This window comes from Accipiter gentilis, chromosome 10, assembly GCF_929443795.1.
Source record: "Accipiter gentilis chromosome 10, bAccGen1.1, whole genome shotgun sequence".
Taxonomy (NCBI): domain Eukaryota; kingdom Metazoa; phylum Chordata; class Aves; order Accipitriformes; family Accipitridae; genus Astur; species Astur gentilis.
This window is the reverse complement of record NC_064889.1, coordinates 27,114,959-27,139,327: the sequence shown is the minus strand read 5'-3', so window position 1 is coordinate 27,139,327 and position 24,369 is coordinate 27,114,959. Positions and strand designations below refer to the sequence as shown.

At 44.1% G+C, this 24,369-nt stretch overlaps 1 protein-coding gene across 1 annotated transcript; it reads left to right on the top strand.

Annotated features, from left to right (window-relative positions):
- The first annotated feature begins 352 nt into the window (after window positions 1-352).
- LOC126043979 (myosin heavy chain, skeletal muscle, adult-like) lies at window positions 353-19,261 on the top strand. Its single transcript, XM_049813056.1, has 38 exons — window positions 353-574; window positions 662-805; window positions 899-1,055; window positions 2,143-2,170; window positions 2,269-2,380; window positions 2,474-2,566; window positions 3,688-3,751; window positions 3,834-3,932; window positions 4,026-4,129; window positions 4,207-4,345; window positions 4,592-4,710; window positions 4,804-4,953; window positions 5,872-6,042; window positions 7,006-7,312; window positions 7,420-7,496; window positions 7,923-8,010; window positions 8,106-8,223; window positions 8,779-8,902; window positions 8,979-9,115; window positions 9,217-9,472; window positions 10,461-10,703; window positions 10,925-11,101; window positions 11,187-11,332; window positions 11,415-11,505; window positions 11,595-11,984; window positions 12,210-12,336; window positions 12,440-12,558; window positions 12,813-13,009; window positions 13,422-13,605; window positions 13,692-13,857; window positions 14,011-14,135; window positions 14,329-14,637; window positions 17,312-17,515; window positions 17,859-17,984; window positions 18,080-18,250; window positions 18,337-18,441; window positions 18,585-18,680; window positions 18,988-19,261. Exons 1-38 carry the CDS (start codon window positions 371-373, stop codon window positions 19,141-19,143), a joined length of 5,823 nt encoding a protein of 1,940 aa, XP_049669013.1. The 5' UTR covers window positions 353-370; the 3' UTR covers window positions 19,144-19,261.
- Window positions 19,262-24,369: the final 5,108 nt, after the last annotated feature.

The following is a 24,369-nucleotide window of genomic DNA, read 5'->3' as shown; positions in this document are numbered from 1 at the left end:
TGAAAGGATGAGGGACAACAGACACATTTGTAGCAACAGAAATTTTGATCATGTATTAGGAAAAAAAAATTCACTGTCAGGGTGGTCAGACATTAAGCAGGGATGCAGAGGGACTGAGGAATCTTCATTCTTGGAGATAATCAGAGCTTCACTGGAAAAGACTCTGGGTAATTTGATCCAATGTTTGCCCTCCTTTGCACAGGAAGGTGGACCAAAGAACTGCCTAAAATTCTTCCCAAATCACATATTCAATGACGCTGTTTAAGTTTTCAATAAACTGCATAGCAACAACAAATGTTGACTCATTTGGGCAATATATCTTCTCTTCCACAGTGTTCCCTGCTGACGAGCCCCTCTGTAAAGTGCAGCCATGTCTTCAGACTCTGAGATGGCCATCTTTGGAGAGGCGGCTCCTTATCTCCGAAAATCGGAAAAGGAGAGAATTGAGGCCCAGAACAAGCCTTTTGATGCCAAGACATCCGTCTTTGTGGTGCATCCTAAAGAATCCTTTGTGAAAGGAACAATCCAGAGCAAAGAATCAGGGAAGGTCACCGTCAAGACTGAAGGTGGAGAGGTGGGTAAAATTCAGGATTTAAAAACAGCATTTAACTCCCACTCTGGGCTCTTAGCTGACGTTCATGCACCTTCTTTGCTCTGGCAGACCCTGACCGTGAAGGAAGATCAAATCTTCTCCATGAACCCGCCCAAGTACGACAAAATCGAGGACATGGCCATGATGACCCACCTCCATGAACCCGCTGTGCTGTACAACCTCAAAGAGCGTTACGCAGCCTGGATGATCTATGTAAGTAGCAGCAGCAGTCTTCCTCTGGGTAGCTAGGAGGAACTGCTCTGCCAGGCTAAGTGGAAGCCAACGTGCTGTCTCCCTTCCTCGCAGACCTACTCGGGTCTCTTCTGCGTCACGGTCAACCCCTACAAGTGGCTGCCGGTGTACAACCCGGAGGTGGTGTTGGCCTACCGAGGCAAGAAGCGCCAGGAGGCCCCTCCACACATCTTCTCCATCTCTGACAATGCCTATCAGTTCATGCTGACTGGTGAGTGGCTATATCTGTGTCAGAGGGATTGTACCATGAGATTCTCTGAAGGGATGCTCTGTCTCAGTGCTATGAAGAGACTGTTCCAAAGCTTTCATGGTTCTGATGCATACATACTATTGTGTGTTTTACTCTCTTCACACCATTGTTTCTACTATTTTAAATTAAAGACACCCTTGCACTCAGTGAGGTGGTTTGGAATTTTGCTTGTTTGTTTGTTTTAACCTCATGCTAACTGGTGAGTGGCTGTCACAGTGATTCCATCAAAAAGACAATTTAGATGTAATCACAGTTTCCCTGATTAAGATGCTCATATTTTCTTAACACATCATTAGATTTTTATTTCAGTCATAGCATTAATCACTGCTGATTTAAACAGGATTTTTTTCACATCAGTATTTCTAAAAAGGATGCATAGTACCACAGATGCTTAGTGTGTCAGGAAAAACAATGAACCAAATGGACTAGGTGGAGCAAGGGATATAATTATGTCTGTAATGAAATGGTGAAAGTGAACAAGGTATGAAATCCGTATGTGATGTGAAAATTCTGTCTAACAATGTGAAGTTAGTTTGTGGAAGCGCCACAGGAAACATCAATATCACAGATATTCAGATTTGGCTCGATAAAACCATGATGTGAAAAAATGAAGTAGAATTATATATTGCTGCTAGTTTTGCTTCTAACTTTTCATTCCTTTCTTTCTCTGTGCCACTGAGTTCAGAACTATTACCCATGCTCAGGATTCCTTTGTCGTGGGTTCTTGCTATACCTTTCTCTACTTCTGATCTAAATACAGCCTGCGTAGCAGAAAATTAAAACAAGAGAACCAAAAACAATTTACTGTATGCAGGAGAAAAAAGACTGTAAAGAGTTCAGTAGGGAACAAACATATGTCCCTTCAATGGTTTTCATTGTTCATGGCAAAGCATTACTTTGCAAAGAATTGAATTTTTAATAACTGTTACTAGTAAACAAGGGGAAAAAGCATGGGGAAATTTTTATTGTCATAACATTAACTGCATTAATTTTCAGTCTTTTTGTGTTTTTCATTTACAAAGTCTATTTGTTTCTGCCTCTTTCACAGATCGCGAGAACCAGTCGATCCTGATCACGTATGTACACTCCCTGCTAGGGTCCTCGTTGGGCTGCCCCGTGCCAGGGGACCTCCAGCCTGACCACACGCTCTCTGCTTCTGTCTTTGGTTTGACAGTGGAGAATCTGGTGCAGGGAAGACTGTGAACACAAAGCGTGTCATCCAGTACTTTGCAACAATTGCAGCGAGTGGGGAGAAGAAGAAGGAGGAGCAGTCAGGCAAAATGCAGGCAAATTAATAGACAGTGGCTGGAAGCAATGCTTTTCTCTATTCCTGACATGATTTTTGCAAATGAAAACCTGCAATAATGATCATCTTGCAGGGAACGCTTGAGGATCAAATCATCAGCGCCAACCCACTGCTGGAGGCCTTTGGAAATGCCAAGACCGTGAGGAATGACAACTCCTCACGCTTTGTAAGTTTTTGATCAGAGAAATTGTTGACATTTACAAGTGAACTAAGATTTTAGAACAGAAGCTGTCACTTCTGAAGTGTCATGGTCAGATGATTGTATTCATTGAACTAATATTTTCCTCATATTTTTGTCAACTAATAGCTATGTAACTAGACTGTCTAATGAACAATGTAACTTTAAAATGTAGTACATCAAACAAATATTTACAAAGGGTGATCATTTAAATACATGTAAATATCTATATTAATAAATATAAATATATACATATATACACACATACTCCTCCTATCTGTCCTACAGACTGTAGATACAAATTTTTGTAAATTGACATAATGCAGGTGGAAGGGAGGGAGGGAGGAACAGACAGACAGACAGGATGGAAACTGCCTGCATCAGATCAGCAAAAATATGAATCTGGTTTTTTTAGACACAGAGCTGGGCAGGTCTATTAATCTGACTGTTCAGACCTTGATACAAGTTTTCTGGGAAGGGATAGGGACAAAGATGTCTTCAAGACTTCCTATCAGAAACCAGACTACTCTATGACATGTCCTTTTGATCATTTTAATGCAAAAAAAACATTCTTAAATTTTATTAGATAAGCTGTGAATGTCCTTGCAAAACCACAATACTAATTCACAGTCTCATCCTAAAGTTCTATATTCTGGGTACAGTGCCCCTATCCCCAGAACTCAGAAAATAACAGCTGCCTTCTGTTTTTCCACAAGATAAAAAAAAACTCATTTAACATTTACATCACCAAAATCCACCTTCACAGCATCTTAACTGATTAAAAATGATGTAATTGCATCTTGGCTTTCTCTATACCCATCTGTTTGAATAGAGGCATAAATGACCTTATAAAAGGCTTGCTTAGTGGTTTTCTTGTTCCTGTGCATTCAAGTTATCCACTAAATAATAATAGGTATATACCTTAGTATTGCCAGTACAGACAGTTACCTGAATATTTGTTTTGGTTTGCTTTGCTTTTTTTAAGAAAAATAAGGAAAAAGGACAAAGCCACTTCTAAGTTTAAATCCTGCCCTCTGTGGAGAATGTAAGGTCACATACTTACAGTCTAAGTGAAATTTCAAAATGCCTTTTTTCTTTCCCCGCTAAAGGGCAAATTCATTCGAATCCACTTTGGAGCAACAGGCAAACTGGCTTCTGCTGACATTGAAACATGTAAGAGACCTCCTGACCTGATCACATCCTTTCTACCTCAGTGTACTTTCTCAGGCTTAACTCTTTTTACCTTCCTTGCCAGATCTGCTGGAGAAATCCAGAGTCACTTTCCAGCTCAAGGCAGAAAGAAGCTACCACATATTCTATCAGATCATGTCCAACAAGAAGCCAGAGCTAATTGGTAGGAAGTATTAGAAATTGTTTGATGGAATCTGAACGTGTGTAACATTTATCTTCATTCTTATGCCCAGATATGTCCTATTCCACTTTACAGACATGCTCCTCATTACCACCAACCCATATGACTACCACTTTGTGAGTCAAGGTGAGATCACTGTTCCCAGCATTAACGACCAGGAGGAGCTGATGGCTACAGATGTAAGTAACAATTAAAAATGTTGTCTCTATTGTCATCTCTCCCAGACAAAGCTGTTATTTTATTGTTCTTATTGCAGAGTGCCATTGACATCCTGGGCTTCACTGCTGATGAAAAAACAGCCATTTACAAGCTGACAGGGGCTGTCATGCACTATGGGAACTTGAAGTTCAAACAGAAGCAGCGTGAGGAACAGGCAGAGCCGGATGGCACAGAAGGTATTAACAAAATATAGAACTACCAATAACAGAAACAGTTACATAGCTGGCAGTTGGCATGCAGGTATCTTTCTCCAATTTACTTTCATAAAGACATAAATCTCAGCTTCCATAATATTCATGCTTCTAAATTTCCATTCAAGCTATCACAAGACTGCAGTGCTGAAATCTACAGCAACATCTTAGAGGACATCCACTTTCAATGATCACTTCTCTGTTACTGTTTCCTTCTCTCTTTGTGTATAGTTGCTGACAAAGCTGCCTATTTGATGGGTCTGAACTCAGCAGACCTGCTCAAGGCCCTCTGCTACCCCCGAGTCAAGGTTGGGAATGAATATGTGACCAAGGGTCAAACTGTGCAGCAGGTAAAAACCAGCTGGTGACTGGGAACCTCTGGCTTGATTTACTCTCTTGCTTTGGGTACTATTTTCCTTCTGCTGCATTCTTCTTTATTTTAGGTGAACAATTCAGTGGGTGCTCTGGCAAAGGCTGTCTATGAGAAGATGTTCCTGTGGATGGTTGTTCGCATCAACCAACAGCTGGATACGAAGCAGCCCAGACAGTACTTCATTGGTGTCCTGGACATTGCTGGCTTCGAGATCTTTGATGCAAGTATCACAGAAATCATAGTAAAATCTTGAAAAGGCAATTAGGGCTCAAAAGAAACTGCAAAATTATGGTGGGTTTTTTGGAAAACATTCCATTCACTTGCAATTTCAAATCAAGTTTTGTGGTTTTTTGAAAATGTTTATCTTTTATTTTCTGGAAAAGCTTTCCTTCTTTGTATATGTCACTGCTTTTTCTCCAGCATAATCCATGAGCTTCAATAGATCTGCATGTAATTATGTGATACACAAGGAAGAAGCATTGTTTTACATGCTGCCTTTTACATAATTAGCATGAATGTTGTAGCTTTTCAATAATTTGAGCTCAGTATTAAAAAAAACCACTGACAATAGCACACAAATACTGAAGATAAAATATCACAGAGTGTTGGAAGAGAAAGGTAGATTTAAGTCCCACATAAAATTGTGCTAAGGCTTTGGAAAAGGAAAGCAATATATATCCTTTGCTTCTGAAGAGCCAAAGGGTGATACCAAGAGGAAGAACGTATTGGCTGCCTTTAGTGCAGACAGAGAAGTTCTGTTGACATTTGGGGAAGGTACCCGAGTCCAAGCCATGACTGACAAACACTGACAATGTCTAATTTTTTTGTAAGAGCAATGGGAAAATTTACATAATACGAGAGAAAAAAATTATAGAAATTGCACCTTGATATAGATAAGATTACAAAATCATTTTAGAATTTGATTTAAAAATAAATTATATATGTAAACATCATTCAGGTAGCAAAGAGCAAAAAAAAACCCCAACCACTTTAAAAATAGTTAATGGGATGTTTTAACATTAAAAAAACTCTTGTTTTAACTGGGAATTCCTGTACTGGATTCTGAGTGCATAGGAGAAAGCTATATAAGCAGTTCTTCATCCTGAGAATGAGTAAAACTTGTCTTTGCACTGAGCAGTTCAACAGCCTGGAGCAGCTGTGCATCAACTTCACTAATGAGAAACTGCAACAGTTCTTCAACCACCACATGTTCGTGCTGGAGCAGGAGGAGTACAAGAAAGAGGGAATTGAATGGACATTCATTGACTTTGGGATGGACCTGGCTGCCTGCATTGAGCTCATTGAAAAAGTATGTTGACTACATTTGAGATTTTGCTATTTCTTTTTGACAGAATTTTAGGATTTTTCTTCAGCCTTATTTTTTCTTGCCCTAATGCTTCATAAACCTGCCTCTTATTATCTATTTATGTTCCTGGTTATTTGTATTCAAAAAGTCCCCTTTCATTTCAAATTTTGTATGTATTTAGAAAGCAATTTCTAAGGAACTTTGTGATTAGGCTACAAATGAAGAACCTTTAGGTTATCCGTTAACTACATTATTATGCATTTAAAAAAAATCAACTGTAATTTTGTTTGTTTGGCAATAGAAGAATTAATGTTATCACACATAATTTCATGGCAAGGATTCTCTGTAGGTGTGTTTTCTAGTCTACAAAGATGAATGATCTCTTTTCGGAAACCCAGACACAATTTTCAGTATTATGATTATGATTTCAATATTAATACTGTGATTTCTGAAATGCAATTTCTAAGTAAAATCATAGCTGTATATAGAAAAAAGGTACCAGATGAACAGTGATCATTAAAACCATCACTACGAGCTGACACAGTTTTGTGTAACATCCTCTTGTACAGGAAAGAAAAGACAGAGATATCTCATAAAAAATAAGATTTCAGGAAGTAGCTGAAGGATCTGTTGAACAAAGGTCAATTTTAGTAAGACATCTTCATCTACACAAATTTACTTTGGGAAAGCATTAATGCAAAAAATAAAAATCTCCTTTTGATTCATCAGTTTTCAAATTATTTAGAAATCTTTGTGTGATTATTGGGATACTATCAGTTCTGAAATGCATTAGTTTCAGAAACAAATTCATATTTTGTCTAGAACTGCATGCGCAAAACTTAATAAAGACTTGATCCATTTTTGATCCAATTTAATCCATTACTCAGTTTTCCTGTGCCTTTCTGCAGTCTCCTTCTGAAGGCAGATATGTATTTTATCGCTGTTATTTTTTGCTGCTTCTCCCAGCCCATGGGCATCTTCTCCATCCTGGAAGAGGAGTGCATGTTCCCCAAGGCAACCGACACCTCTTTCAAGAACAAGCTCTATGACCAGCATCTGGGCAAGTCCAACAACTTCCAGAAGCCCAAGCCTGGCAAAGGCAAGGCTGAAGCCCACTTCTCCCTGGTGCACTATGCTGGCACGGTGGACTACAACATCTCTGGCTGGCTTGAGAAGAACAAGGACCCCCTGAATGAAACTGTGATTGGGTTGTACCAGAAATCATCTGTGAAGACACTGGCATTACTTTTTGCCTCTGCTGGAGGAGAGGCAGGTCAGTTCTCTGAAATGTCATCTGTTTGGTGCACAGTGGTTCTGAAAATTGTGGAATCATGAATAGACCCTAAATCCATAAATGTTTCATTATCTTTGCTACACCAGAGGCTAGTGGTGGTGGTGGCAAGAAAGGTGGCAAGAAGAAGGGTTCTTCTTTCCAGACTGTCTCAGCTCTTTTCCGGGTAAGTAAACATTTTATCTTTTCATCTGTGTAAATAAGAATTAAACTGCACTTTCAACTGGCTCAGTGAAAGTGTGAAAAAAAAAAACAAGAACAAAAAAACCCAAAAAAACTTTCAGATCCTCATTAAAAAAAATCTTATGGAATGAAAACTGATACTGTTAAGTAATAAATTTACACATAAAATATTAATTTTCTCATAAAACTATGAAGTACTCACCCTCTATCTCTCCCAGGGTTGATGGCAACTTGCTTATGCTAAAAGATGATGTTCAATGTTCAGAATGAGAAAGGATTGAGCTATTGATTGAGATATCATCAGTTGAAAATTCTCAACCCAGTGCATATCCATTAATAGGCTAAGCTCAAAGAACCTAAGAATTTTTCCATATTTCATATAAATACATAATAAATCATGGTCCCACAGGAGAACCTAAACAAGCTGATGACCAATCTACGGAGCACTCACCCCCATTTTGTCCGTTGCATCATCCCAAATGAAACAAAAACACCTGGTAAGATGCTCAAGCAGAAAGAGAACTTCCTCTGATACAGCCATGCCTGGTCCACACTGGAGACCGTGGTATTCATTTATGCTCTGAATTGCTAGGTGCCATGGAGCATGAACTGGTACTTCACCAGCTGCGGTGTAACGGCGTGCTGGAAGGCATCAGAATTTGCAGGAAAGGTTTCCCCAGCAGAGTCCTCTATGCTGACTTCAAACAAAGGTAAGAACTATGAAATGAAGAGATAAGTCAGGTGTCCTCACTGACTGCTGTTCATCAAACAGCCAAACTTTGCCAGTGTCTCTGAATATGGAAGCACAATAGAGCTACCCAAACCAATGCTTAAAAGATTAAAAAAATGCAAACTGGGATGTGGGTACAACACATTCTCAGACAAAAATGACAAATTCAGATAGAGTGCTTTGGCCATTGTATCAGCTGCAAGTTTCAGGGGAAGATGCTTTCCTCCTATACACAAAGTGGCAATGTTCCTCTCTAGCAACTTTCTACAGCATAGTTTAAGTGAAAAAGGCATCGGACAGAAATGGCTGGAGATCAGCGTCCTCTTTTCATCTCTGACTGATCACCTGAAGACAGTAAAAGTTTCCTTAATTTTGTTATCAGATTAGGACTTCATTGTAACTGTGTCTCTAAACAAGGGATGAAATTCCAACTTCCTCAGCCTCATTCTGCTGCAAAGTCTGTGGTTAGTCTCAATAAACAGTGTTGACTTATGACCTGAGATTGCCTTCATTCATAGTTCCTCTCACTCCACAGATACAAGGTGCTTAATGCCAGTGCCATCCCAGAGGGACAGTTCATTGATAGCAAGAAGGCTTCTGAGAAGCTTCTCGGGTCAATCGATGTGGACCACACCCAGTACAAATTTGGCCACACCAAGGTACAATTGCTGCTTGACTAATGTACTGTGCTTGCAATACCTGACAAATATGTACTGCAACATTCTCTTTCTCAAGGTGTTCTTCAAAGCTGGGCTGCTGGGACTCCTGGAGGAGATGAGGGATGAGAAGCTGGCACAGCTCATCACCCGCACACAAGCCATGTGCAGGGGCTTCCTGATGAGAGTGGAGTACCGGAGAATGGTGGAGAGGAGGTAGACATTCCTCATCCTCAGTCAAAGTCACTGTACTTGGGGGAAAGTGTTGGCACTTGTCATACTGAAAATATTCAATGTACATTGTAATTATGCTTCAGGGAGTCCATCTTTTGCATCCAGTACAATATTCGTGCATTCATGAACGTCAAGCACTGGCCCTGGATGAAGCTGTTCTTCAAGATCAAGCCCTTGCTGAAGAGTGCAGAATCTGAGAAGGAGATGGCCAACATGAAGGAAGAGTTTGAGAAAACCAAGGAAGAGCTTGCAAAGTCTGAGGCAAAGAGGAAGGAGCTGGAGGAGAAAATGGTGAAACTGGTGCAGGAGAAAAACGATCTGCAGCTCCAAGTGCAGGCTGTGAGTAACATTATTCTACTTTTCTGTTTGTTAGTTTTTTATAGGGGAAATGAGTAAATAAGATCTAACTCTTCTCTCATACTACAGAACTCTCACACTGCACACTAAACTGCCTTACAAAATATTTTAAGCTGAATACCATGTAACTAGAGGTAAAGTTCAGGCAACATTCTTTCCCCACTCAGTCTCAGTATTACAACGTGAAGATTAAGCTAAAGAATGACTTTTTAGTCTTAATGCCTACGTGTACATGTCTCCATGTGAGTTCGTGACATAAAGCCTCGTTATAGTCACTGTAGTGTATTTAGGGGAGTAGGGACGGTGATTCAATTGACCAGCTACTCTGCCTTAGTTCAGTGGTCAAAATGAAGAGTCTTGCGCCGTTTCTTATGGCATATCTCACCTGAGCTCCTGTAGCTACTGCTCCCAGAAGATGCAGATGCCCATTATGTCCTACAACACACGTGCCAGCCTTGTACGCTTGTCTACAATGCCAATTGGCCTCTCAGAAACTCAGGCTACATTTAGGCAATACCCTTGAGTTGAAGTGTCCATTTCAGGGAAAGATGAATCTTGTTCTAGCCTCCACTGACTGTATTGGCTGGGTATAAATCATGAATGGGAGCTTCAAATATTTTCCCAGTGGTAGAACTATTTACCTTTCTCAATACTTCCACATAAATTTGAATATGGCACGTTATAAAATACAATCACTTTCCAAAGGAGAAAAGGAAAGCATCAATTAAATCCAAGTAACCCACCGACATACCTGAAATAAGCAAGGTAAAACGTAATGGAGCTAGACACAGTATCTGATGACAAAAAAGGTCATTAGAAAATAAACCTGATTAAAAACATATTCTAAAGTTGTAATTTTTAATGTAATTGTGCAGTAACCTTTTCCCAAAAAAGTAATCCCCAAAAAGGTCTTACTGATGCACACCTGTTCCTTCAGCACTAAATAAGCTTTCCTGTATTTTCCCACCAGGAAGCTGATGCTCTAGCTGATGCTGAGGAAAGATGTGACCAGCTCATCAAAACCAAAATCCAGCTGGAAGCCAAAGTAAAGGAGGTGACTGAGAGGGCTGAGGACGAAGAAGAAATTAATGCTGAGCTGACAGCCAAGAAGAGAAAACTGGAGGATGAATGTTCAGAGCTGAAGAAAGACATTGATGACCTCGAATTAACACTAGCCAAGGTTGAGAAGGAAAAGCATGCCACAGAAAACAAGGTACACACATGGGGACTCACATAAAGGGCCAAGACATCACTGACTCTCAGAGTTAGAGCCTGCTACCATAAGACACCTTGGCTTTGGACAATTCTGAGATGGGCCTTGTCTGAGCATCCAAAGGATAAATGAAAGACTTGGCAAAACAATGCAAAGTGAAAATGTCACCATGCCAGTGAACCTGTTTTCTACCAAATTTTGACACTTGCTCATATTTGTAGGTGAAAAACCTTACAGAGGAGATGGCAGCCCTGGACGAGACCATTGCCAAGCTGACAAAAGAGAAGAAAGCCCTCCAAGAGGCCCATCAGCAGACACTGGATGACCTGCAGGCAGAAGAGGACAAAGTCAATACGCTGACCAAAGCTAAGACCAAGCTGGAGCAGCAAGTGGACGATGTAAGCACACAGGCATACCTCAAGAACAGGACAGGTATGGAGTTAAACCTGGCTGATGGAGCACTGATGGTCTTGTTTCTTTTAGCTGGAAGGGTCCCTGGAGCAAGAGAAGAAACTGCGCATGGACCTTGAGAGAGCTAAGAGGAAACTCGAGGGAGACCTGAAGCTGGCCCACGACAGCATAATGGATTTGGAAAATGATAAGCAGCAGCTGGATGAGAAGCTGAAGAAGTAAGTGGGGCCGTGGAGCCCCTGAGCACTGTGCTGGTGTACTTTTTTCTTTGAGCTCTAACATGGTTTGCTTTGCCCAAAGGAAAGACTTTGAAATCAGCCAGATCCAGAGCAAAATTGAGGATGAGCAAGCCCTGGGCATGCAATTACAGAAGAAGATCAAGGAGCTGCAGGCAAGTCTCTATTGGTTCCCTTCCGCTTTTCAGAAAGACTTCAGGTAGGAGGAGGGCATGGGCGTGAAGGGTCCCCTAATGTTCCCCAGGCTCGTATTGAGGAACTGGAGGAGGAAATTGAGGCTGAACGTGCCTCTCGGGCAAAAGCAGAGAAGCATCGGGCTGACCTCTCGAGGGAGCTAGAGGAGATCAGCGAGCGCCTGGAAGAAGCAGGAGGGGCTACCGCAGCTCAGATCGATATGATCAAGAAGCGTGAGGCAGAATTTCAGAAGATGCGCCGTGACCTCGAAGAGGCCACGCTGCAGCACGAAGCCACAGCTGCCGCCCTGCGGAAGAAACACGCGGACAGCACAGCTGAGCTTGGGGAGCAGATCGACAACCTGCAGCGAGTGAAGCAGAAGCTGGAGAAGGAGAAGAGTGAGCTGAAGATGGAGATTGACGACTTGGCCAGTAACATGGAGTCTGTCTCCAAAGCCAAGGTATGGAAAAACATACTGAAAACAACTTGAAAATAAACATCTTTTAAAAATATGGCCATGTTATAACATACCTCTGTCTCTGTATGGAACTGTATTTCTAACCTTCTAACACCAATGAGCAGTCTATAGCTTGCATGTCTGTTGACATTTTTCTGGTGAGAATCATGGTGCTCAGAATAAGGAGGCATCCAGACACTGATCTTTCATCGTCTGTGATTTTCACAGGCTAATCTGGAGAAAATGTGCCGCACACTGGAAGACCAGCTGAGTGAGATTAAGACAAAGGAAGAAGAGCATCAGCGCATGATCAATGACCTCAATGCTCAAAGAGCTCGTCTGCAGACAGAATCAGGTGACAGAGCCTCCTCTGTGCAATAGAAGGGGAGAGCGTCTTAAGCCAGTTTGTTTGGGTCATGAATGACAACAAAAATGTTTCCATTCTGCACGCTTCTTAGGTGAATATTCACGCCAGGTGGAGGAGAAAGACGCTCTGATTTCTCAGCTGTCAAGAGGCAAGCAGGCTTTCACCCAACAGATTGAGGAACTCAAGAGGCACCTAGAGGAAGAGATAAAGGTGATGACTTTTTCTACAGCTGGCCACTGAAAACAGTCTTAACTTTAACTGCCCAGTGGGAACAGGCACACTGGGAGAAAACTCATGTCTGCAGGGAGTGTGATTAGTGGACTTTGTCCTCCCGACTTACATCTGTCCTTCCCTGAAAACACCTACAACCTCCCAGCAGTCATGTTCCCTGTGTTAAATTAATTCATTGCAAGAGATTTCCCAGGATATTACCATTCCTTGTCCCAATCTCACTCTCTACCTAGGCCAAGAACGCCCTGGCCCACGCCTTGCAGTCTGCTCGCCACGACTGTGACTTGCTCCGGGAACAATATGAGGAGGAGCAGGAAGCCAAGGGGGAGCTGCAGCGTGCCCTGTCCAAGGCCAACAGCGAAGTGGCCCAGTGGAGAACCAAATACGAGACGGACGCTATTCAGCGCACGGAGGAGCTGGAGGAGGCCAAGTATGCGGAGAAAGTGGGGAAGACAAAAAAAGGGATTGACTAACAAGGGAAATTTGAAGACACAACAGCAATATTGTCATAAAAAGTTAAAGCTGTGCTTTGTGGCAGGGTAAGGGCTGATGTCAAGAATATCCGCCAAAGGGTGTGGTTTAGGAAATGTAGAGGAGAATATTCCCCTGACCGAGAGAATGTTTTCACCTGTGGACCGTAGAGACAGAAGGCAGAGTGGTTGTTCAAGGCTGGGAATCAGAACTAGGAAAACAATCACTGGCTGGGAGAGGGTCTTCACTGTTTGTGCATAGGATACATACTCAATGAATGGGTAAACCCTCCTGTTGTGAAAGGCCCATCAGCCACACACCACACCCTCCACTTTGCCCTCAAACCATGAGCAGTGCTTATCTCCTCCCAGGAAGAAGCTGGCACAGCGCCTGCAGGATGCAGAGGAACACGTCGAAGCTGTGAATGCCAAATGTGCCTCCCTGGAAAAGACAAAGCAGAGGCTGCAGAATGAAGTGGAGGACCTGATGATTGATGTGGAGCGAGCAAATGCTGCCTGCGCAGCTCTGGATAAGAAGCAGAAGAACTTTGACAAGGTCTTTTGGTCTCCAGGCCTGGGGTTCCTGGGCAGAGCATCCCCTCCCGATTGCCACATCCACACTGAGGTCCTGTTTCTCTTCAGATCCTGGCAGAATGGAAGCAGAAGTATGAGGAAACGCAGGCTGAGCTGGAAGCCTCCCAGAAGGAGTCTCGGTCTCTCAGCACAGAGCTGTTCAAGATGAAGAATGCCTATGAGGAGTCCTTGGACCACCTGGAAACGCTGAAGCGTGAGAACAAGAACTTGCAGCGTAAGTCCCTGGCCCTCTGCTCCTGGCCAGGCTTTCTCACAAGCTTGTCTATCTGCCACACTAAACGGGTCTGGGCCAGTTACTTTGGCGTGGCAGGGCCTTTCCCCATTCTGCTCTGTGCCTCACCATGCCACTTTTCACCCTTCCTTGCAGAGGAGATTGCTGACCTCACGGAGCAGATTGCTGAGGGAGGAAAGGCAATTCATGAGCTGGAGAAAGTCAAGAAACAGATTGAGCAAGAGAAATCTGAACTCCAAGCCTCCCTGGAGGAAGCTGAGGTACATGCCCATAATCACTGGTATCTGCACTAAAAATATTAGCAATGGGGAAATGTGGCTAAAAAATGTTTGGTCCTGCTCTGTCCCGGCTGGGGAGTGCAGCCAGCTGAGATTTCCTGAAATATTCTGTAACTACCTAGAAAGCAAGCAGTAGCTTTATCAACATTATAGATGTTTGTGTCCACTTTTCCAGGCCTCCCTAGAACATGAAGAGGGGAAGATCCTGCGCCTCCAGCTTGAACTCAACCAGGTGAAGTCTGAGATTGACAGGAAGATAGCAGAGAAAGATGAGGAGATCGACCAGATGAAGAGAAACCACCTCAGAATTGTGGAGTCCATGCAGAGCACCCTGGACGCTGAGATCAGGAGCAGGAATGAAGCCCTGCGTCTGAAGAAGAAGATGGAGGGAGACCTGAATGAAATGGAGATCCAGCTGAGCCATGCCAACCGCGTGGCTGCAGAGGCACAAAAGAACCTGAGAAATACACAGGCAGTGCTCAAGGTCTGTTAAGCTAAGGATGTGCACATAGGTGTCTAGCTTGTCTAATATCGTTGAATCATAGAATGGTTTGGGTTGAAGGGGACCTTCAAAGATCATCCAGTCCAGCCCCTCTCCTGGGGGCAAGGACATCTCTTTGTAGATCAGGCTGCTCAAAGCCCCATCCAACCTGAGCTTGAACACTGCCAGCGATGGGGCATCCACAGCATCCTGTCACTGGGTTCCAGGGACAAGGGATCAGCACCTCCCTCTTCTCTTCCCCTCCTCAAGAAACTGTAGAGGGCTAGAGGGCAATGAGGTCGCCCCTCAGCGTTCTCCTCTCCAAACTAGACAAACCCTGTGTCCGTAGCCGTTCCTCAGAGGACATGCCTTCCAGCCCTTTCACCAACTTTCTTGGCCTCCTCTAGATGCACTCAAGACCCTTAACATCCTTTCTAAATTGTGAGACCCAGAACTGCACACAATACTCAAGGTGAGGCCATGCCAAAGCTTAATACAACAGGAATACAGCTCCAACTGTGCCTTAGCTTTCCTGATCCTACCCCTACACATCCGGGCAGCATCCCTACACTCTCAGGATACATGTCTTTGGTTCCACTGCCTAGGCATTTCCTTCTTACACTTCAGTTTGACCAGGAGGTCCTTACTCAGCCATGCTGTTCTCCTGCCTTCCTTGCCTGATTGCTCACACATGGGAATCGAGAGCTCTTGCACTCTAAGAAAAATGTTCTTAAAGAGCTGCCAACTCTTTTGTGCTCCTTTATCCCTGAGGGCAGTTTCCCAGGGGGTCTCACCCACTAATTCCTCAAACAACTGAAAGTCCACTCTCCTAAAATTCAGGGTCTTGACCTTACTCTTCATCTGGCCCATATCCCTCACAATTGGGAATGACACCAGGGCACGATCACTGCAGCCCAGGCTGCCATCTCTAATTAGTTCGTTTGTGTTGGTAAGCAACAGGTACAGTAATGCTTCTCCTCCGGTTGGGCTGCCTATCCTCTGGACGAAGATGCTATCCTTGATGCACTCCAGGAGTCTCCTGGACTGCTTACAGCTTGCTGTGCTGCTTTTCCAGCAGATGTCAGGCTGATTGATGTCCCCCAGCAGGATCAGAGCCTGCGAGCATGATGATTCCCATAGTTGAAGTAATACCACTTCGTCAACAGGCTCCCCTTGGTCAGGTGGCCTGCAGTAAACACCAGCCACGAGGTTTCCTTTGTTGGCTTGGCCTCTAATGTTTACTCATAAGCTCTCAACCTGGCTCATCACTGTTTTTCAAAGACAGCTCTCTGCAATCAATCCATTTTTTACATAGAGGGCAACCTGCCCGCCTCTCCTTCCTTGCCTGTGCCTTCTGGACAGTTTATGGCCATTGATTGCAGCACTCCAGTCGTGTGATTCATCCCACCAAGTTTCAGTGTCAGCGATTAGATCACAGCTTTCTAGGTGCACAGTGGTTTCCAGCTCCTCCTGTTCGTTTCCCATGCTACATGCATTGGTATAGAGACACTTCAGATGGGCTATCGACCATATCACCTTTTTAGAGGAACAAACTCCAGTTCTTTTGGAGCATTTCACAGATGTTTTCCTGTTGCTTCCTAACATATCAGCAGCCCCTGGCTCTTCTCTGTTACTCAAAACTCCATTCTCTTCCCCTGTTAAGTCTAGTTTAAAGCCCAGGCCAGCTTGTTGGTGAAGACCCTCTCGCCCACTTGGTCAGGTGAATCCCATCTGCTCCCAACAGACCGAGCTTCTCAAAGGCAGATCCTTAATCATAGAAGACAAAACCTTGAATTTGGCACCAGCTAGACAGCCAGGCGTTCACCTGTTCAATTTGCCTCCTCCTTCCTGAACCCCTTCCCCTGACTGGGAGGATAGAGGAGAACACCACCTGTGCTCCAGATCCTTTTAACATTGCTCCGAGGGACATAGAGTCTCTTTTGACGGTTAGAAGTTGCCTTGTTGCAATATCATTAAAGCCTACATGGAATACTAGGAGCGGATGATAATCTGAAGGGTTCACCGGGCTTGGCAGCCTCTCTGACACCATGAACGCACGCTGTTTGTAGGCAGCAAACTTCTCTAGAGAAATTGTCTGGATGGTAAATGGGTGTTTTGGTGCCTCTCAGTAAGGAATCTCCCATTGCTAATACCTTATGTGCTTTTCTGGTGGCACTGGTTCTAACGTGAGTGGGTTTTCTCTCAAGTTGGATCAACTTGACATGGTTGACTTTTCCTGGGTCCTGTCAGTTACTCATGTGCTCTTCATTTTTCAAGCCCAGAGTATCGTGTCTGCTATGTAGTGGCACTTCAGAGGATGGGGGAAGGTTCTTTCTTCTGCCCCAAGCAGGGACAAAGGTCCAGTTTCCTTCACCTGGTAAGCTACTTTTGTCAGTCAGCTGGAGTTTTAATTCAGGCTTATCTTCCCCTGGCGCAGCCTTAAATTTAGGCAGGGCTGTCACTCAGCCTGGGACAGTGTGCAATACCATGTATCGATCTCCTCTGCTCACATTCTTAGATACTGTGCATATACCGACATAATAATTCTGCATATAAATACATATTATAGCTATAAATATATATGTATTATACTGACATAATGATTATTAGACTGGTGGTAATTGCCATTGTGCAACAGTGCTGTGCCGCCTTATAATTTCTCTTTTCTCTCTTAAAGGATACCCAGATACACTTGGACGATGCTCTCAGGACACAGGAGGACCTGAAGGAGCAGGTGGCCATGGTGGAGCGCAGAGCAAACCTGTTGCAGGCTGAAATAGAGGAGCTACGGGCAGCCCTGGAGCAGACGGAGCGGTCGAGGAAAGTGGCTGAGCAGGAACTGATGGATGCAAGTGAGAGAGTTCAGCTCCTCCACACTCAGGTTAGATTCATGAGATTAAAAATCTCAAGAGCCGTTTTATTTTTCCCTTTCCAGGTTTTTCATCCTTGTGAGTTCTTAAATCATCTCTTGTAATAAAAAGGCTTGTACAAAGAATTGGATTCTAGCTAAATGAGTAGGATTGCATTAACAGGAGTCAGAAATGCTTCTTAAGGTTTTAAGAACTCTACGCTCTCTAGCTGTGTATGACCTGACAGGATGCACCATCTGAAGGAGGATGCTAATATTAGACGTAGAGATGATAAGTTTAAACTTAAACAGTAAATTTCTAAGATAAGCGTTCTGTTTTGGAACTAACTGGACAGTAGTTTTTGTTGTTCAACAGAACACCAGCTTGATCAACACCAAGAAGAAGCTGGAAACAGACATTGCCCAAATCCAGGGTGAAATGGAGGACACGATCCAGGAGGCCCGCAATGCTGAAGAGAAGGCCAAGAAGGCCATCACAGATGTGAGTCGGGGGCTCCCTTCACTGCTGACGGTGGATATATTCTCACCCAGAATGTCTCCAGCTCCCAAATGGCTTTGATCCCTTGCTCTCATCAGGCGGCCATGATGGCAGAAGAGCTGAAGAAGGAGCAGGACACCAGCGCCCACCTGGAGAGGATGAAGAAGAACCTGGACCAGACGGTGAAGGACCTGCAGCACCGTCTGGATGAAGCCGAGCAGTTGGCCCTGAAGGGAGGCAAGAAGCAAATCCAGAAGCTGGAGGCCAGAGTGCGTAGGGCTTTTATTTGTGCATGAGTGAGCACGTCACATAAGTAGCCAGCAGGGAAGCTCCAAGGATGGGCTTCTCATTGCAGGTGCGGGAGCTGGAAGGGGAGGTTGATGCTGAGCAGAAGCGCAGCGCTGAAGCCGTGAAGGGTGTGCGCAAGTACGAGAGGAGGGTGAAGGAGCTGACCTACCAGGTAAGGCAGGAGGCCGCCCTGGGCTGAGAGAGTTTTCTCACAGCAAGTCAGATTTTGTGCACACCATCCCCAAGGGGAACTCTTAACCTCACATGATGCAGAACCAACAATTCATTCTCTTTCCTGCTTGCCAACTGCTTTAGTCTGAGGAAGACCGTAAGAATATTCTCAGGCTGCAGGATCTGGTGGACAAGCTGCAAATGAAGGTGAAATCGTACAAGAGACAAGCTGAGGAGGCCGTAAGTATTGCTCGAAGAATGGGCAGGAGCCACCTTCCATTGGGGCAGCACGCTCATTGAGATGAGTATGAATAGCAGGAAAGGGGCATGAAAGAAACTCCCAAGACACAACAGTCTTGGCCACACCGTTTACTATGGTGTCATGAGGCCTTGCTGAGTTCTGGGCACCCTGCAGCAGTCAGTGATGAACTGAGGGAAAATCTGCAGCCTGTTTTATACAGGACATCAGACTAAACAAACCTGGGGGCCACATCCACTGACTGAGAAGTTCCTGAATCCTCACCACCAACTCCCTCTCCCCGCACAGGAGGAGCTGTCCAATGTCAACCTCTCCAAATTCCGCAAGATCCAGCACGAGCTGGAGGAAGCTGAGGAGCGGGCTGACATTGCAGAGTCGCAGGTCAACAAGCTCCGAGTGAAGAGCCGGGAGTTTCACAGCAAGAAGATAGGGGAGGAAGAGTGAGGATGTCATGAGGCAGCAAAGTGACCTGAGGGCTGCACAAAATGTGAACCTCTCAGTCGCTTTCTTCTTCAATGAGTCTTTGTAACCGTGTTAATGCCTAGAGAATAAAGAACGTAGATTCCTTTGCATACACAGTGGTTTTGGTTGTTCCAATTCAATTGTGCAGTTACATAAGTCTGGGGCATGTTCAAATGAAACATTTTATTTCACTTAAACCCCTGGATAGCAGTAGAGCTTTATTTAGCCCATCACCAGTATTTCTCCACTGTGTCCTATTACATTACTGGGTAGGGAATAACACTAATTTAATCCCCAAACTGGCAAGAGGAGAGGATCAGGACAAAAGCAGGATGAGTACCTTGACTGTCCTGGCACAGCAAAAAATGTTTCTGCCTTGGGGAGTCCTCTTTCTAAACGGGTGCTGTACACAGAGGGTGTCTTTGCTGGTCCCATTCTCACTTTGGCAAGCTGGGTTTAGAGGCAAGTTGCCCCATAAAAAAAAAAAAATAAATCTGGAGCCCCAAAGGCATCTGGGTGTCTCTGAGTCCTCATGGAGGAACTTACGCAAGGACTGAGGTGCTGCCTCCTTTGAACAAGGCAGGTGAAGGCCACAAACTCTAGAGAGTGGGGTTTTATTGAGCAAAATTAAACGTCAGGCAGAGCTTTTTCTATGGAAGAAGTTAATAACAATCAGTGCTAAAGCAAAACAAATAATGTATTTGGATAAGAAGACATTGCAGTTCCTTACTTTCTCTGTTAGACAGAATAGCCAATATTAAGACAGGATGCTGCTGTTGTAAATGAAATGGGCATTGATGAACGGGTTGGCAGAGTAGCCGTGAACAAGAGGACTCACTATGGGATAAGCCCCAGCCAATGTAACATGTAGAGCCACCAGAACAAGCTAGGAACTGCTGCCCTACTGAATAGTGTTTTCCGGTAACAAAATATTAATATAAGACTATAATAAGCTTTTGTGCCAAGGAATAATGTGGAGTTATGTGTGAATATGAAAAGCTAAAGGAAAAAGTTTTGATCACGTAAGATAAAGCTTCCGGTGGGAATAATTGTGGGAACACTACAGAGTTAAAGAAATCACAAAATCTAGCACTTTATGGAGGAAAAGCCCATAGATGATAATGCCAGACTGTGTCCTCCCTGTATGACTCTTCCGGCAATGGATGAGTTGGAACGTAGCTACTAACTGCATCCTGGATGGACAGAAAGAAACAAGTCACCTACACAACGTGTGCTGGTCTGAAGTTCTTAGACAAATGACAGCCTGTTTCCTGCAAGGCCAGAAGCAGTACTTAAAATATGGAACAGCCATTCTGGCAGCACTGGACCCTGGTGCACGGCGTAGCTGCTAAGAGCAGATTCTACAAGGAGGTGTCAGGAATGGTAAAAAAGACTTGGCTCTCTTTCACTACAGGGACATTTATGGCTCCCTCAAGGTTCCTGGCCAGCTCTGCATTGCTAGGGAGCTTCAAGGAGCTGTGAAGCTGCTGGGGAAGGGCGCTGGAGTTGTTGGAGGGGAAGTGTGGAGGAGACGGCAGGAAGGAAGCCTTTTGCACCGACCACAGCAGTCCGTGTGTTTGCAGCAACAGCATTCGGGGTTAGGAGGTCCTCCTTCCCCGAAGCACACTGAGGTTTACACCCAAGAAATCCACCCACCTTATAACTAAATATGGAAGTAGTTTGCTAGGCAGCAGCTAAATATATTTAAGGAAAAGATGACACCCTGTGCTGACTCCTGTGTCACTGTAAGTGATGCTCTTGAGAGACAGCATCTCTATCTGTGAAGCTGTGAAAGCTGCAACAACGCCAGCGATATCTGGGCACCAAAGAAGGGAAACCACCCCTCTCCTCTCTCCATTCCCACAGCATGCTCCCAAGAAATAGGTGGGATTCATTCTTCCCGGACAAAACCTTTGTTTCCACACGTTGTAAGGAAGCAAAAGGACTTTGTTTGTACTAAGGCACATATTTCTTTAAATGAACAAACAAACAAATGATACCAAATGCAAAAGCTTAATTCCGAAGTCAGTGTATTGCAGCTGTGGCTCAGTAAAAGTGTGGTGAAGTATTTCTAGCTCCATGGATACCTTTTTAAACCTGCTGACTGACTAGCAAATGCCACAACAACTTTGGGGACCATATTTTGATGCCCAAATTCCCTGTTCCCCTTGGACAATATTACAATGACCATCCAAAACGAACAACCTGGCCTGACTGTGGAAGAATCACAATGCACTTGAAGCACTTGAAAATGTTAGGGCTCATCTCTCACCTGTAAGAAATCGTGGCTTAAAAATTTGTTCCTAAGTGCTCAACTGATGAAAGGTAATGCTGCAGGTTCCTTAAACGACAACGTCTTGGTCCGATTACCTAATTCAAACTGCATGTGTAGGAAATGGGGACAAGTCCCACACATTGCACGGGGCTGACGTGGCCTTGCCACTGGCCATCCCGGAAAGCATGACTGAAGGCTTCTTGGAATCAGAGGGGAATATTAATGGGAGGAGTAAGGAAAACTAATTTCTACTCACTTTGTGATTTGCTGCCTTAACTGGAGGACAGGAGTCATTTTGCATGGACACACTATTTCTGGAGTCAGACTGCTTGTGACCTGGTAAGTGCTGATGCAAAGGTAACTGATCTTGGGAAAAACATTATTGATATCAGACACTTCTTGTCAATAATTTGTCATAATAATGTTCATCGTTGCTGTTCTCCAAGCACTTCCAAGACATATACTCAGGACCTAGAAACATTGCCTTGACCAAAAAGTCCATTCCTCGCCAATGACAGGAAAGGAGAAGGACAGAGAGCGAAAGAGAAAAAGCAAGAGAGGAGGGGAGGAGGAAGAGGAAGAGGAAGAGGGAGAGGGAGAGGGAGAGGGAGAGGGCGAGAAAGGGGGTTGGGGAGAGAGATTGAGAGAAATAAGTGGAGAAAGAGCAAAAAAAGTGAGACAGGGAGAGAAAGGAAAGAAGGAAGGAAGGAAGGAAGGAAGGGAACAATCAGACAAACATCATCTAGCTGTTGGTACCTGACCTTGGACTTCAACTCTGCTGCTTTTGATCATCTGTGAGATCACTTGCTAGTTACAACATCAGCCCTCTTCAAGCAGTTGGGTCATAGTGCATGTAGCTGCTGTTCCTAGGTGCAGAATCATGGTTTCAGAGGCCAGAGGTATGAAAAGAAAAACAGAGGGATGAAGGGAACTGGCTTGGGAGCAACTGTAACAGCTGCATGTACACTCCAGAAGGGGAATCCACACTGCTCTTGTGAACCCACTGTCCATCCACCCATTTCATGCCCATTGCCTTAGTACCTCAATGCCTGTCTCGATGGGTAAAAGCGTGCCTTGGGAAACAGATCTGTTTTCTGAACCTCTGCTTTGTCCTGGCACTGCAGGAGGAGCAGGCAGGCAGGCTGTGTCTGGTGCCTCCTCACACCCCAAGTCCTTGTGAGCAATGGTGCCAAAAAAAATGGCTGAAAAACACTGAAGGGGTGTGTACCTTGGGAAAGCAGAGGTACTGGTGGGGACAGGGAGGGCAGGTAGAGTGTGGGATGCTCTTGGGAGGGCAGAGAGAGTAAGCGTACACTGAGCCCTGCATGAGATGCTATTTTGTAAGCGGGTAACTCTTTGTGATAGTTAGTGTGAATGTGACCTTCAAGCAAACAACTATGATGTAGAGAGCAGTGTGGTCATGCTCCTCCTCACAATTCCAACCTGCTTGCAGCATTGGCATAAGTATATCTTGCAAGGCAATGATACTATATCCAAGCCAGTAGACCGGAAGCCCTGTGTTAGCCAACAAAGAATTGAAATTCACATTGTAATGAAGGAAAATCTGATCCTGTGCTCCATCCATAAGGGTATTACTAGCAGAGTTAGAGATGTGACCATCTCATGCTACTCAGCACTTGTCAGGCCACACATGGGGTACTGTCTCCAGTTCTGATCTCCACAATTCAAGAAAGACGTGGACAGACTAGAGAGGGTCCAAAGGAAGACCACAAAGATGATCAAAGGACTGGAGAACCTGCCCTATGAGGAAAGACTGAAGACGTTAGGTCTTTTCTCCTGGGAGAAGAGATGGCTCGGGGGGGAATCTCATCACAGTTTTCCAGTACTTAAAGGGAGCTACAAAAAGGATGGAGGCTCTCTCCTCACAAGGAGCCACATTAAGAGGATAAGGGGTAACAGGTGCAAGTTGTACTGGCAGAGGTTTCATCCTGATGTAAGAATGAAATTCTTACAGTGAGAACAATCAATTACTGAAACAACCTCCCCAGGGAAATGGGTGGAGTCCCTGTGACTGGAGGTTTCCACGATGCTACTGGACAGGGTGCTAGGTAATCTCATCTAGGCTCCCTTTCCCATGAAAGGCTGAGACAGATGATCTACTAATCCAACTTGGATTCTGTTCTACAGTTCTGTGATTTTTGAGATTTTTCATAAAGAAGGTTGTGGCAAAAGATAGGCAATGTCTATATAACTTCCATTTATATCCTTCAAAAGAGTCAGACTTGAAAATGAAGCTGATATACTTCCATGCAAAGATCTTTCAGTTTCTACTGTAGATGAATCATACCTCATAATCTTTTTTTTCTTCTCTCACTACAATGTGATTGTTTGCTGTTTCTAATATTGATATTTGAACACTGATTTCTGTCATTTCTGCTTCACTTTCCAACATCTCAGATATTTCCAGACATTTTCTTCTTCCCATTGACTTCTCAGTCTTTGCACCCTACTCATCTTCTGTGTAACTGCAGCTCCAGTGGAAAAAATATCCTCTGTATCACCCTCATCTTATTTAAAACACTGCTCAGATGTTATCCTCTCAAGGTTGCTGTGATGGTGGGAGAAGGATAATTAGCTAACTCTGACGTAATTTCAAGAACTGCTTATCCTAACATGCCAGGTCATAATTTTTACCTTCCTGTGCACTGCTCAGCGAAATGGTACCTTCCCCTTAAATGCAGATTTTCTGTCACAGTAGCTTTTCATGAAGCCGCTTGGAATCCATACTGAAAAAGGGTGGCATCACCTTTACAAAAATGCAACTTCCAACATTCCCTACCAGGAGAAGTAACCACTTTGATTTCCATGAATTGAAACAAGATCACAAGTATACCAAGCACTATGAATAGAGGGACAAGACTTGGAGAGAGAAAAGCCAGCCATTCATACAACATCCCACCCACCCCACCCCC

Coding starts and splice junctions, on each gene's coding strand:
- LOC126043979 (XM_049813056.1), top strand. CDS start 371: ATGTCTTCAGACTCTGAGATGGCCATCTTTGGAGAGGCGGCTCCTTAT. Junction 3,933..4,025: donor CAAGAAGCCAGAGCTAATTG/GTAGGAAGTATT, acceptor TCCACTTTACAG/ACATGCTCCTCATTACCACC. Junction 13,606..13,691: donor AGCAGAAGAACTTTGACAAG/GTCTTTTGGTCT, acceptor GTTTCTCTTCAG/ATCCTGGCAGAATGGAAGCA.